Genomic DNA, 14,655 nt, shown 5'->3' on the forward strand with positions numbered 1-14,655 from the left:
ACCCTCAGTAAGTTTGCAGATGACACCAAGCTAGGTGCGTGTGTCGATCTGCTCGAGGGTAGGAAGGCTCTGCAGGAGGATCTGGATAGGCTGCACCGATGGGCTGAGGTCAACTGCATGAAGTTCAACAAGGCCAAGTGCCGGGTCCTGCACCTGGGGCGCAATAACCCCAAGCAGAGCTACAGGCTGGGAGATGAGTGGTTGGAGAGCTGCCAGGCAGAGAAGGACCTGGGAGTGATGGTGGACAGTCGGCTGAATATGAGCCAGCAGTGTGCTCAGGTGGCCAAGAAGGCCAAGAGCATCCTGGCTTGTATCAGAAACAGTGTGACCAGCAGGGCTAGGGAGGTGATCGTCCCCCTGTACTTGGCTCTGGTGAGGCCGCACCTCGAGTACTGTGTTCAGTTTTGGGTCCCTTGCTACAAGAAGGACATGGAGGTGCTTGAGCGGGTCCAGAGAAGGGCGACGAAGCTGGTGAGGGGCCTGGAGAACAAGTCCAGAAGCAGATATCATTGCCAACTACTGAGGAACATATATCTGAATTAGGCCAATTCTTGGGCCTGGTACATACGGACACAGTTTAGTGGGTGACATTGGTGGCAGGGCGATGGTAGGACCAGATGACCTTGGAGGTCTTTTCCAACATTACTGTTTCTAGGATGTGAGCATATCCTATCATGTAATTACCACATCTTGGGCATGGTCTTGGGCAGCCTGCTCTAAGTGGCCTTGCTTGAGCAGGGGGAATGTCCACATTCTCCCACAAAGTGCTGCACAGACAAATGCGGACAGAGTGTACGTTAACACGAGCAAATTATTGGCCTCTGCATAGGCTGAAGCTCCTGGATGGAACGGAGTCTCTCCAAGGGTCTGGGTGGTCACTGCCCGCTGCTGACAGGTGTCTCTGTTGCGCTGCTGGAGAAACTGATGCTGTGCAGTGGCGCCGTGCTGCTGGTGAAGCCTTCCGCGGCTTACTCCAGGCTCAGGAAGGAGTCCGAGTCGTCCATCTGCACCCCAAGTGTGATCTCGATGGAGAGGGTGCTCTTGGAGGCGCTGGCCAGCCTGATCTTGCAGGAGCGGCGGGAGGGCAGCACCGTCAGGCGGCAGTGGCGCGACTGCGGCAGACGCTCCCAGGCTGCTTTCACCAAGGCCTGGAACCAGCAGGTGGTTTTCTCCACATCCAGGTAGGAGCCGCTGCAGAGGGTGCGCAGCAGGCTGGGCTCCTGTCTTCTCCTCAGCTCATCCTCGGAGTGGTGGAGGAAGCACAGCATGTCCCCCACCAGCTGCTCCCTCGCGCAGGCACACTCCAGCTCCACGCGCAGGCCGGGCTTCCTTGCTGGCATCTCCCCCTCGGCGCCAAGCTCCGGGTGGAAGGCGTGCCCGGGGGGAGGCCTCAGGGGCACGAGCAGGCGGTACAGGACATTGTCTTCCCGGGCACTCCAGCCTTCATAGAGGCAGCCTATGCCGATGGCCGGCTGCAGCCGTGGGTTGAAGAGACAGTTCCCGGAGAGTCTTCGGCAGGCACCAAGAAGTTCCTCCACCAGCTCCTCCACCATTTGGCACTTGTCAGCCATGCACGGCGCCGGCCACTGGGTGCTATCTGCCCAAACTCTGCCCAGATCCCAGCTGTCGTCAGAGTCACCGTCTTCGTCTGTGTCATCGCCATCATCGTTGTTCTCCTCCTCTCTTGTAGAGCTGCCGTGTTCGCTGTTGCTGCTGCCTGGTTCACAGCTCCGTTTCCTGAGCCAGCGGCAGAGCCCAAAGACCAGGACAAGGAGCTCGACCAAGGCCCAGAACTGCCACTGCTTCAATGCGCTGAAGAGCAGAGCTCCCAGGGCCACCCAGATCTGCTGCTGGTTCGTCTCCTCCATCTCTTGCACCAGCCGAGCCATGCCCTCAATCAGCTGCTCCGCGTACTGCTGCATTCTCTCACAGTCATCTCTATCCAGTGGATCGTTCACCAGCCATGGCTTCTGGGCAACGCCCAGCACAGCCAGGGCGAGGAAGATCAGCCGAGCCATGGCTTGCAGGAGGTGCGATCTGCACTCACCAACGGCCAAGGCCACAGTGTGGTGGTGCTGCTGCTGCTGGCCCTTATAACAGCTGCCCCATTGTGACTCATCCTTTGTGATGTCATGGGCACCACAGCCGCATCACACCAATCCCCCTCGCCTCACCTCCCTGCAAGCTTGTGGGAAGGTCCTTGCAATCTCCTTCTCTGGAGATACTCAAAACCCTTCTGGATGCCATCCTGCACAGTGTGCTATAGGTGATCCTGGTTTGCAGGGGGTTTGACTAGATGAGTTTCAGAGGTCCCTGCGAACGCCAGCCGTTCTGAGATTCTATTCTTCTGTGATTCTCTGACAAGAAATTGAACACCTAACATACATTTGATAGCAACAATGCTTTTCAGTGATTCATGTGCCTCAAGTACAAGCCAGTAACATACTGGTCTTCTGGAAGTACTTCACATTGTCAGTCCTGTGAGTCTGTATGCCAGGGTTTAAAAGGGTGTGCTTTTCTGTACATAGGTATGCACACTAAAGATTTAAAGGATGCACATAAACCATGCACATAAAACTGTTTGCAGAGGCATATTAAATGATAGCTATTATCATTTCTAATTATTTTTTGTAAAGAGCAGGTAGCAACATACCTTTGGAGTGGTTTTAGCATTTATGTATGTAATTTTTTTTTTTGTAATGTCACTGGGAAAATCAGTTTATGAGGGCATATCTATTGTACATCACTGTTAAAGGAAATGCTCTGTAATAACCAACATTTGTGGGAGAATTGTTGGAAGATGTACATTTTAAGTCAGTATCAGATGTATCTGCATCTGCATGCACTTACATTAACTGTGAATATTAAAGTACAGTAGCTCTGACATTCTCTGCACATGCCAACAAACAGCTTTTACAGAAGGTTCAGAGAAGGTGTTCAAATAAAATATTTATGATTTTCTTGCTAATATAAAAACCTCTTTCAGACCTGTGAAGTACTGTTTGACAGAAAATGACCTACAATCTGTAGTTTCATATTTTGATATAAACAAGAGCAGGGAAGATTTCCTCAAACTATTGTACATTTTAGGCTTGTCTGTTACATCCCAGGATGACTAGCAATTAATGGAGTGAAAAGATCGCAGATTTCCTAGTGCTTTTTAACCTGCTTATTTCATTTTCAAACTTCTGTGATCAATTTAGCAGCAGGAAGTTCTGCAGAGCAATTTGGTTCCACTTGACCCTGGAGGGGTTGTTGCTGAATGAGACTTACTTACAGCTCTGTCTCCATAATGACATCTTGCTGCAATAAATGACGCCTTCTTAACCTCAAGTTGTATTTCCAATAAATATATACCAATTCCCAGGTTACATTAGGCATCTGAAAACAAGGTTCTTTGGACAAATGTGTCACCACGGGTTGTCCCCGCATCATAGGGCACCTAGCAGTGCTGGCACGATATTTATAACTCACATAACACATTGGCTGCAGCACATCTTTTTTCATGCTGATTAACAGCATTATAGTTGCAATCTGATTCTGCTGGTAAACCAATTTCTTCCACCTCCTTCTCTTTTAACACAAATTTCCTAGAAAGGAAACTTTATAAGCGACCCTGACATCATTTTTAGGAGGAATCCTGCATGTCAGGAGTGGTTCCCCAGAAGCATGTACACTGATTTGAAATGGTATACAGCAAAGAGAGGCAACATCTGAGTCAGGAGGAATTGTGAGCAATGCAGCACGTAACATTTGAGTTTGCAAAAGCAGAAAAATTTCTGCTTATGAACACGTATCCTGTTACTTTTGCTGCAGGGTTTACAGTCATTATAACAGGTGATGGGAAGGAAAGTGATCTACTTGGGGCAAGGGGGCCTCTTACACATTTCCTGGTGCCATCAAGCAGCCCATCACCTGATCCAGAACAAAATGCCTGGGAGAAGGAGATGAAATGAAGGGTATTATGGTACCTGATACCATGTTCTTGCTTGTTGTCGACGGAAGGAAGACACAGACACTCAGTATAAGTGAACAGTGAACTTCAACTTTAATGGATAGCTCAGTCGCCTTTTATCTAGTTCGAACATAATCAACTCATACATATTGCGAAAACTAAGCTCAGGATTGGCTAACACTTCCCGGGCTTTTCAGACAGTTCCTCCTTCTTTTAGCTACCCTCCCGCCTTAGGGACTTTCCCGATCACCCAAGGGCATCGTGTCCTTGAGTCTGATTGGCTCTCAGCCAGCTGCGTGCGCCCAGGCTCAGAGGAGTTAAGTACTGTACTTCACTAGCCCATTGCCTCCTAACTGCTCAACATCCACATGCCCTACTTCACTTAACCCATTCCTCCACACTTGCTGTGTGATTCAGCTATATATGCTGCTACCTGACTTGAGCTCATATGCTGGTGCCACACAACCATAATGTTGTCTTCTGCCAAGCAAGGACAGCGAACCTCTAATTTTGGGGGAGCTGGCCCCTCAGCAGGATTCCCAGTGATCTATTACATCTTTAAACCACATATTGGCAGCTCCAGCAATAAAAGGCAATGGAAAGGAGCCAAGAATTTGATTATTATGGTGCAAATCCCTTTGATTGTGGGAGAGCATTGATTTGACATTATTTCCATTTATATGGCAGGGGACTCTTTCCAGTTTTACAGGTTTTTTGGTTTGCATACGATTCCTGAAAGTTCACATTTCCACTGAGCTTTTTTGAACTGAAGTTATCCTGCTTGGTTCAGAAATACAGAGCATATAAAGTAACTCCTTAAAACATACATTTTTGGAACAGATTTGTGTGATTATTTTAGCTAATGTAATTTAAAGAAACATCATTAAAATATTTTAAATTGTTTACTGTAGTAGTAATTATGCAAAATATTTTAAAAAAATATAAAAATAAAAACTTTGAGGTTGTGTTTCGCACATACACCTCATCAGACAGAACAGAACGGCCATACAGGCTGACAGGTGGTAAGATTTATTTTAAAGAATTTCTTTTAAATATCTACTGATATAATCCGTTTTGAAGAAACAGGGACTGAGCAAGTCCTGTTAGTAGTAAAGATCTAGGAGTGCTTCTGTCTCAAGCTTGTAAAATAATGAATGGCAGCATGTTCTGCAAGTGAAAGAAAATCTGTAGTGTTGAAAAATTGTATGGGTGAATAATTATTGTCTTCATACGTAAGACCAACAACAGATTAGAGAGAAACTCAGCGGCAAGGTGGATGAGGGAAAGGCTGTGGATGTGGTCTACCTTGACTTCAGCAAGGCTTTTGACACTGTCTCCCACAGCATTCTCCTCAAGAAACTGGCTGCCCTAGGCTTGGATTGGCGCACCCTTCGTTGGGTTAGAAACTGGCTGGATAGCCGGGCCCAAAGAGTTGTGGTAAATGGAGTCAAGTCCAGTTGGAGGCCAGTCACTAGTGGCGTTCCCCAGGGCTCGGTGCTGGGGCCGGTCCTCTTTAATATCTTCATCGATGATCTGGACGAGGGCATTGAGTGCACCCTCAGTAAGTTTGCAGATGACACCAAGGTATGCGCGTGTGTCGATCTGCTCGAGGGTAGGAAGGCTCTGCAGGAGGATCTGGATAGGCTGCACCGATGGGCTGAGAACAACTGCATGAAGTTCAACAAGGCCAAGTGCTGGGTCCTGCACCTGGGGCGCAATAACCCCAAGCAGAGCTACAGGCTGGGAGATGAGTGGTTGGAGAGCTGCCAGGCAGAGAAGGACCTGGGAGTGATGGTGGACAGTCGGCTGAATATGAGCCAGCAGTGTGCTCAAGTGGCCAAGAAGGCCAAGAGCATCCTGGCTTGTATCAGAAACAGTGTGACCAGCAGGGCTAGGGAGGTGATCGTCCCCCTGTACTCGGCTCTGGTGAGGCCGCACCTCGAGTACTGTGTTCAGTTTTGGGTCCCTCGCTACAAGAAGGACATTGAGGTGCTTGAGGGAGTCCAGAGAAGGGCGACGAAGCTGCTGAGGGGCCTGGAGAACAGGTCCTACGAGGAGCGGCTGAAGGAGCTGGGCTTGTTCAGCCTGGAGAAGAGGAGGCTCAGGGGTGACCTTATTGCTCTTTACAGATATCTTAAAGGAGGCTGTAGTGAGGTGGGGGTTGGCCTGTTCTCCCACGTGCCTGGTGACAGGACAAGGGGGAATGGGCTTAAGTTGCGCCAGGGGAGTTTTAGGTTAGATGTTAGGAAGAACTTCTTTACCGAAAGGGTTGTTAGACATTGGAACAGGCTGCCCAGGGAAGTGGTGGAGTCACCATCCCTGGAAGTCTTTAGATGTAGACGTTTAGATGTAGAGCTTAGGGATATGGTTTAGTGGGGACTGTTAGTGTTAGGTTAGAGGTTGGACTCAATGATCTTGCGGTCTCTTCCAACATAGAAATTCTGTAAAATTCTGTGATTCTGTGAAAGAATTGTGTTACGGAACGTAGTAGAAAAAAATGATGTTGAATCTGCATTTAGCCTGGAAGAGATTTGGGGGTTACATCTGCCATGACCTTTAGCCCAGAACACTGTAGCAGAATCTGTTTTTTAATAATGGGATTAAGTTCACTTGGCTTCTTTCCACCATTTCTGAGCAAGCAAAGAAAATATGCAAGGGGAAAGAATTTAAAATGGAGGGAAAGATAGTAATTATAGCTTGCTGGAGGCATATTTTTTCAGTAAATGAAGTGCTTCAAAAGAAGTGTACTGGTATGCTGTCTTTTGAATGCAAACCTTTAGGGAACTAGTGTAAGAATATAAACTAAAAACATTATTTTACACCCCAAGTTGTTAATTTGGTAATGCCTTGTCAGGAAAAGTCCATATTCAACTTTGAACTCCAAAGTTCGAGCCAGTAATAGTATACCCTCCAAGCATTATAACTGTAAATTACCACTGAAGTGATTAGGAAGATAAGAAACTCTATTATGTGAAGAATCAAGTATCTTATCTAGTCCCTGTACTAATTGGAAGCAGCCTTGTATGATAAGAAAGGTAATTATTACCGAATTAAGGATAAACACAAAGATGTTTCAGCCATGTACACATCTTTAAAATATAGTGATTCATTAGAGACTACATTTTTTATTAAAAAAAAAAAAAATTATGTTCATACTTACTGGAGATTTTCTATGTGAACTTGTGCTTAATCTAAAAATTTTTAGCCTTTATACAGCCCCCCATATAAACACTTACATAGAAGTGCTTTCATACTGGAAGTAATGGAAGTATTGACATTCCTGTTGTAGGTTAGGATATCTCAGTCACAGATATTAAAGAAAATCTCTAAAGTGTGACCAGAAAAGATATAAACGTAGGTCTCCTGAACCCCTATCACATTCCTCACTCATAAAATAGTCTCTTCCCTTATCCTACAAAGACAGAAATATTAACAAACAAACACAAAAGAAAGGAAGAATGAAATGAATTCTGCTGGAGGGCTAATAATCATATTGTAGGAACAAAGGCTGCTGGAGACAATTGGCAGCACTACTGTATACTTGTCATTTGACCAAGAATATGTATCACAGGTAGCATTAGTGATGAAGGCTGAAGGGTTTTGGCCTCAGCTTCCCTGATAAATCCTTCCTTGGTAAATAGCACAAATGCTAATAATACAGAAGACATTATCATTGATCAGGAAATGTTATTTCATTACTTCCAGTTCTGCTACTGGAGTAATATGTCTCCCCTAAGAAAAAAAATCTTTTTATTGCTTATTATCTCCCTTACAGACTTTCCAGAATCAGAAGTAAAATCAATATTTTTTTCCTACAATGTCCTGAAATAACAATTTTTCCAAGTGTGGGATCACGAATAAAAACCCAGAGTTCATTTATTGCTATGTATAATATAAAATCATACTCAGCATCAAATAGTATAGAAATTCTAATATAGTTACAGAATCTAGGCTAGAGAAATAATGAGTAAATATAATAGCATTTTCTGGTATAGAAAGAAGTGGAAAGGTTTTTAGTACCCAGAATAATACTGGACCTTGGTACATCTCTATGATTAACAGTTATAAATAGTCCATACTGTTTGAAATAGTCCATATGGTTTGAAAAAAAAAGACACTTTTTATTTATAAATACAGTATGGCTGTATTTATAATGAGAAATACAAATCTAGACAACTTTTAGCCTTATAATGTAATACTATTGGTGCTTTACTAAATAACTTTATAGCATCGTAATTAAGCAATAGGACAAAACATTAGAAAGTTAATGTACTTACACCATAATCTGTTTCATTAATTTCCTAAAATTTCTGTTGAATGGCGTTTGGATAATTAGGTACCCATAGCTTTTGTAGTGTTATGCATAGTTTCATGTGTAAATTAATTGATACCATTTACCTGTTATATATTATAAGCTTGAAAATGTGTTTTTTTTCTTTTAAAGAACAGTAAACCCATCTTCTTTAGCTTTCTGACCAACACAGACATGAAACCATGTCTTCATGAAACCAAAGTCAACTTAAATTAGTCCTCACAGCACTGATATTTCTTCTTGTCGATCTGCCAGAGGGTAGGGAGGCACTGCAGAGGGACCTGGACAGGTTGGGTCGATGAACAGAGGCCAATGGGATGAGGTTCAGCATGGCTAAGTGCTGGCTCCTGCACTGTGGCCACAACAACCCCATGCAGCACTACAGGCTTGGGGGAGAGTGGCTGAAAAGCTTTTGCAGAGGAAAAGGGTCTGGGGGTGCTGGTTGATACTCACCTGAACACAACCTGGTAGTGTGCCCAGGTGGTCAAGAAGGCCAACAGCATCCTCGCTTGTATCAAGAATAGTGTAGTCATGGACCACGGAGGTGATCGTCCCCCTGTACTCTGCTCTGGTGAGGCCGCACCTCAAGTACTGTATTCAGTTTTGGGCCCCTCACTACAAGAAAGACATCGAGGTGCTTGAGTGTGTCCAGAGAAAGGCTATGAAGCTGGTGAAGGGCCTGGACCACAAGTCCTACGAGGAGCGGCTGAGGGAACTGGAGTTGTTTAATCTGGAGAAGAGGAGGCTCAGGGGTGACCTTATTGCTCTCTACAACTACCTGAAAGGAAGGTGTGGGGAGCTGGGGGTTGGCCTCTTCTCGCAGGTAACTAATGATAGGACTAGAGGGAGTGGCCTCAAGTTGAGCCAGAGGAGGTTTAGGTTAGAAATTAGGAGACATTTCTTCTCAGAAAGAGTAGTCAAGCTTTGGAATGGGTTGCCCAGGGAGATGGTGGTGTCACTGTCCCTGGGGATGTTCAAGGAGAGGTTGGACGTGGTGCTTAGGGTCATGATTTAGCAGGTAACATTGGTGGCAGGGTGATGGTTGGACCAAATGACCGTGGAGGTCTTTCCCAACCTTAATGATTCTATGATTCTTCCACCTGCAACGGTCCTTCCCTTAATGTAATGACAAGAGGAAAGCAGGCTCCATGGAGGATGCTAAAGTATGTTTCTTCCTCTAACTGTGTCATAGGAAACTAGGAGGATTCAATTAATGAGTTTGCAAAAAAAAGACTGGTTGCTGAGAGGGCCTCAGTCAGTGTTCTCTCTCAACTTCAGTTGGGAAGTAGCCAAGGAAGGAGGGAAAGAACAGGTAGGGTGAAGGCCAGATTCCTTCCTTTGCTGGGAAAGCTTTATTCAGAAAATGTGATAAAGCTCTATATTTCAGTGAGTATAGTCTTTCCTGTGTCTTGAAGCAGGCAGGGGTCTCAAGGAAAGAATAACCTGTATTTATTGCAATTCTGATTATTATTGGTAATGGTGATGATATAGAAACGCCTAAGTAAATTAAACCACATTATTCCCAATAGCAGTATTTTACACATGAAGCTCATTAGCCTTCCTGTGAGGATGGTGTCTAAATGACCTGAGTTGCAGTCCTCACCACACCACGTGTGCACTTCACATCCCTCTGCTGCCCCAGATTTGTGTGTGCTGACACTTCATTCACCTTGGCAAAACAGACGCAGTGCAGGGAGGAAAGGAGGAAAGGGGAGAATGATGATGTAGCTTATCTTGTTTGTTTGATGGTAGTTTTTTAACACAAATGTGTTTACACATTCCTAGTAGGGCCTGTTCTGACAGCCAGTAAAATGCCAGTGCGCTGACATGGTTTCTCTTTGCTAGAGAAATAAGATTTGAAATGAGATACTAGAGAGGTAGAGTAGTCCAAATAAAGACAGACATCAGGTTAGCTTTTGCTATCAGCAACTGCTGGGTCTAAGGCTTCTTTATAATGAGTGGGCAATATATCAAATTCGTTTAGCCCCAGAAACCAGGTAAGAAATGTTGGAAATTCCGTGCCTACTTTTAACAATATGAAACAAGAAATTTGAAAATTAGAACATGGACTCAAGGATAAAAGCTTCTCCTACAGATCACTGTTTTGAAATCAGTTACAGATAATGGAAGTCAATCTAGGAAGAAGAGAAACTCTCTAGAGAAACGATACTGAATTCCAACCATCGTTTGAAATACACATTTTCTGCCTTCTATGTAGTGTATGAGAAAAGGGATTCTGAAAAGGAGAGAAGCCAAAGGCATTTAGAATAAAAAAAGCTCGCTCTGAATTAAGGAATGAACTTTCAATTCAATTCTGAAAAAACAAAGGAACTTATCAGACTAAATTAAATGAGGAGCTGACAGAACTGTAGATGACTCATTGCAATTCAAGAAATTTATAACAGTGTAGAGGAAAACATAGAGAGCAGATGGTGCAAAGAATCCTCAGTACGAAACAGAGATCAACACTGAGCTCAAGAGCCAGAAACCATCCTTCAGCTTAGTACCAATGGCAAGAAAATGCTGCCATTAAAGTGATTAAAAGCCATGCTGGGCTTCTAAGCATTTTTTTTTTCCAAATGGTTTCATTGGGTAACCAAATTAGAGCTCTCCTGCAGCTTCTGGATTTGAAACAACTAATTAAAAGAACGTCCCATTGATTCATCATAGGAACATTAGAGAAATCTTTATAAATGAGCAAATAGGATTTACCTATCTTACAATTTCACAGTTAGAGAGCTCAAACAATAAATGGGTAGGATCTTTACAGAATCACAGAATCACAGAATTTCTAGGTTGGAAGAGACCTCAAGATCATCGAGTCCAACCTCTGACCTAACGCCAACAGTCCCCACTAAACCATATCCCTAAGCTCTACATCTAAACGTCTTTTAAAGACTTCCAGGGATGGTGACTCCACCACTTCCCTTTAGGGTCTAAATAACTTCTGCTCTAGTGAGCAACTCATATAAGAAGCTGAAATTTCTTCACAGAAAGTACTGTTTAAAAACACTTCACAAGAACTAAAGAAATAGAAACTGAGCTAGCTGCGGCTTTTAATTACTTAGTCTTATTTGCCCATTTCTTCGAACAATATCTTTCTGACTGGAATCCTTTTCTTTTTCTAAGTAATTATTTCCTCTGAGATGTGAATAGATAATCTGTGTGTGACAAATAGAAGGATCATCCTTTTGAACAATTAAGAAATAGTTAATGATAAGTCTTTTGAGGCTTCAAAAAAAAAGCCTTAAAAAAGAAAAAGTCCTAATTTTTACTCGGTACCCTAGTACAAACAAAATTATTCTTCTTGTATTCGGAGCCTTATGTAAGTACCTTCACATTTTGATGGTGCTGTGGTACGGGTGTGACATGAGCCTTGCTGCATAGGATTTTCGGTTTCAAGTGCAGGTCAAGCAGAGCTGGTTTACAGGAGGGCTGAAGTAATCTTTTCTTTTCTTCCATTACTTTGCTACTGAGTTGTTTCCTGGGGAGAAGACATGGGCTGCTTCTGATACTGAGTGTTTGAGTTGATCTTCTCTTACACCAAGGGGGATCCAGTGCACCCTCAGTAAGTTCACAGATGACACCAAGCTAGGTGCGTGTGTTGATCTGCTTGAGAGTAGGAAGGCTCTGCAGGAGGATCTGGATAGGCTGCACCGATGGGCTGAGGTCAACTGCATGAAGTTCAACAAGGCCAAGTGCCAGGTCCTGCACCTGGGGTGCAATAACCCCAAGCAGAGCTACAGGCTGGGAGATGAGTGGTTGGAAAGCTGCCTGGCGGAGAAGGACCTAGGAGTATTGGTGGATAGTCACAGAATCACAGAATCACAGAATTTCTAGGTTGGAAGAGACCTCAAGATAATCGAGTCCAACCTCTGACCTAACACTAACAGTATGAACCAGCAGTGTGCTCAGGTGGCCAAGAAGGCCAATGGCATCCTGGCAGTGTGGCCAGCAGGGCTAAGGAAATGATTGTCCCCCTGTACTCGGCTCTGGTGAAGCCACACCTCGAGTACTGTGTTCAGTTTTGGGCCCCTCGCTACAAGAAGGACATCGAGGTGCTCGAGCGGGTCCAGAGAAGGGCGACGAAGCTGCTGAGGGGCCTGGAGAACAAGTCCTACGAGGAGCGGCTGAAGGAGCTGGGCTTGTTCAGCCTGGAGAAGAGGAGGCTCAGGGGCGACCTTATTGCTCTTTAAATATACCTTAAAGGAGGCTGTAGTGAGGTGGGGGTTGGCCTGTTCTCCCACGTGCCTGGTGACAGGACAAGGGGGAACAGGCTAAAGTTGTGCCAGGGGTGTTTTAGGTTGGCTATTAGGAAGAACTTCTTGACCGAGAGGGTTGTGAGGCATTGGAACAGGCTGCCCAGGGAAGTGGTGGAGTCACCATCCCTGGAGGTCTTTAAAAGACGTTTAGATGTTGAACTTAGCGATATGGTTTAGTGGAGGACTTGTTAGTGTTAGGTCAGAGGTTGGACTCGATCTTGAGGTCTCTTCCAATCTACACAATTCTGTGACTCTGTGACATGCACTTGCTCAAATGGAAGAGTCACTGCAGTGAACTCAGGCTGAATACAAACTTAAATTGTCATATAAGTTTTTAAATCAGAACTCGAAGAAAAATGCACCACATGCAGTGTGTATGAAAAGCATACAAAGGTTAGGTCATAATATGAAGAAGTATAATACCAGTGGTTTGTATTTTGAAAAGCCCAGAAAGACCATGCGTATAATTATATTTGCATTTTAACCTGGTGTTTTCTCTAATCAAACTGGATGTTTTTGCAAGGATTTGGTTATTAGATTAATAAACCCACAACACAGTGTGATGAAGCCACAGTGTGCTGAAGAAGGTGGCCCAGCTGAGGAGGTCCGTCAGGCATGAACAGGCACACAGGGTGTATCAGACAAATCTGCAAAGCTCCCATAGACTCCACCTCTAAATCACATCTTGATGCCAGTGAATGACTGAAAACAACAAACAGTAAACAAATGTATATGAGGAATTGCCCTCATAGGCCCTTGATCAGTGTTTCACAAATACAAATCCATTTTTGCTACCTCGTGATTTCCTTTAAACAGACTGGTCTGTGTTCCCTGCTTGGAGTAGCTGATTTTACCCCAGAGTAAAATTACGAGAGCTCAGCTTCACCCTCAATTTTCAAGAACAAAAATATCATTTTAACTGGGGGAGTATTTATATGTACCCAGGGATAACATTTTTGCTCAAAATTTATGAATGCCTTTTATTTATTTATTTGTACTTCCATTATACTGTTTAAGGGCTTCCTGAAAATACATTAATCCTTTATTCAGCAAGGCAGGAATTCTTTTTCTTTTCTTTTTTCTTTTTTTTTTTTTTTTTTCACTCATTCCCTTTGTTAACCTGTGGTTAAATGGCATAATTACAGGTGTGGAAAAGTTTCTTGTGTAAGCTATTTTATACACTTAATATCATTGTTGGTATGTGTATGTTTTTTATTTTTTAATTCAGTATCATGTGTTGGGCTGTTGGCTTTTTTTACATCAAAGTGGACTGGATTGTTATACTACACTATAGTTATCCACAGGGAGTACTGAAAGTAGATAGAAGTTTATTTTCTCTCACTGTCACAGAGAAGGAGATTGTTATATGCATGTCTGTGTGTAGAGCTTCCCTTCTTTCAAAGGAAAACAATCAGTTTTGTTTTCTTCAGTGTTTGTTTGCTTTTGTTTATTGATTGTTTTCATCTCTTAAACATCCTGAAATATTTACAAGAAAGAAAACAAAGGCACAGAATTTTGTGACTAGATGCAGATTCTTATTTTATTTTCCTAGGGAGACTCCTTCACCCAAAAGATAAAACCTGAAGTCATAAAAGCGTGTTATTTGTAGGAGACAGCTCCTTAGAAGCTTAGAAGAGGTTAAGTAAGATTCATAAAAGAGAGGAGTGGGGGAGGGTGTGTAATAAAGTGGTATATGTTACTTGAATGACAAATAGGGTAAGCTGTGAACCACTGGAAGCACGTGTTTTGTGGGAGACAACCTCAGGAAGTTGTCAGGACCCAGATGTGCTGCTTGGGAGCTGGTTTGTTCAACCTTCTCGGTTGTCTTCAAGACTGTTGAACAATGTGATTGGTTTTGTTGTGACATTTGGGAAAGCTACACGTCAATACAAGTAAAGCAGCTTTAGTGTCAGGAGAATACTAGGCTTTCTTTGCCATACTCGACCAGATTAATAAAATAAGCAAAGAGTTTTCCAGAATTGAATTTTTGCACCATTTGACATTATTACATAGTAGGCACTGATCCTTCTTCTCCAGAAGGGCAGCAAATCCAATTCTTAAAATCACTTAGCCCCACAGTGAGATAGTTTGGCTCTTGGGTGCATCCACCCATGTTAGGCTCCTTC

At 43.7% G+C, this 14,655-nt stretch overlaps 2 protein-coding genes across 14 annotated transcripts in view; one reads left to right on the forward strand and one right to left on the reverse strand.

Annotated features, from left to right (window-relative positions):
* EPHA6 (EPH receptor A6) overlaps positions 1-14,655 on the forward strand; it is a 520,880-nt gene that overhangs the window by 334,399 nt on the left and 171,826 nt on the right. The window lies entirely within an intron of this gene.
* Positions 109-2,789, reverse strand: LOC139999011 (inositol 1,4,5-trisphosphate receptor-interacting protein-like 1). The gene has a single exon (XM_072025177.1). The coding sequence runs from the start codon at positions 2,016-2,018 to the stop codon at positions 969-971; it is 1,050 nt and encodes a 349-aa protein (XP_071881278.1). The 5' UTR covers positions 2,019-2,789; the 3' UTR covers positions 109-968.

This window comes from Anas platyrhynchos, chromosome 1 (assembly GCF_047663525.1).
Source record: "Anas platyrhynchos isolate ZD024472 breed Pekin duck chromosome 1, IASCAAS_PekinDuck_T2T, whole genome shotgun sequence".
NCBI classification, from domain to species: domain Eukaryota; kingdom Metazoa; phylum Chordata; class Aves; order Anseriformes; family Anatidae; genus Anas; species Anas platyrhynchos.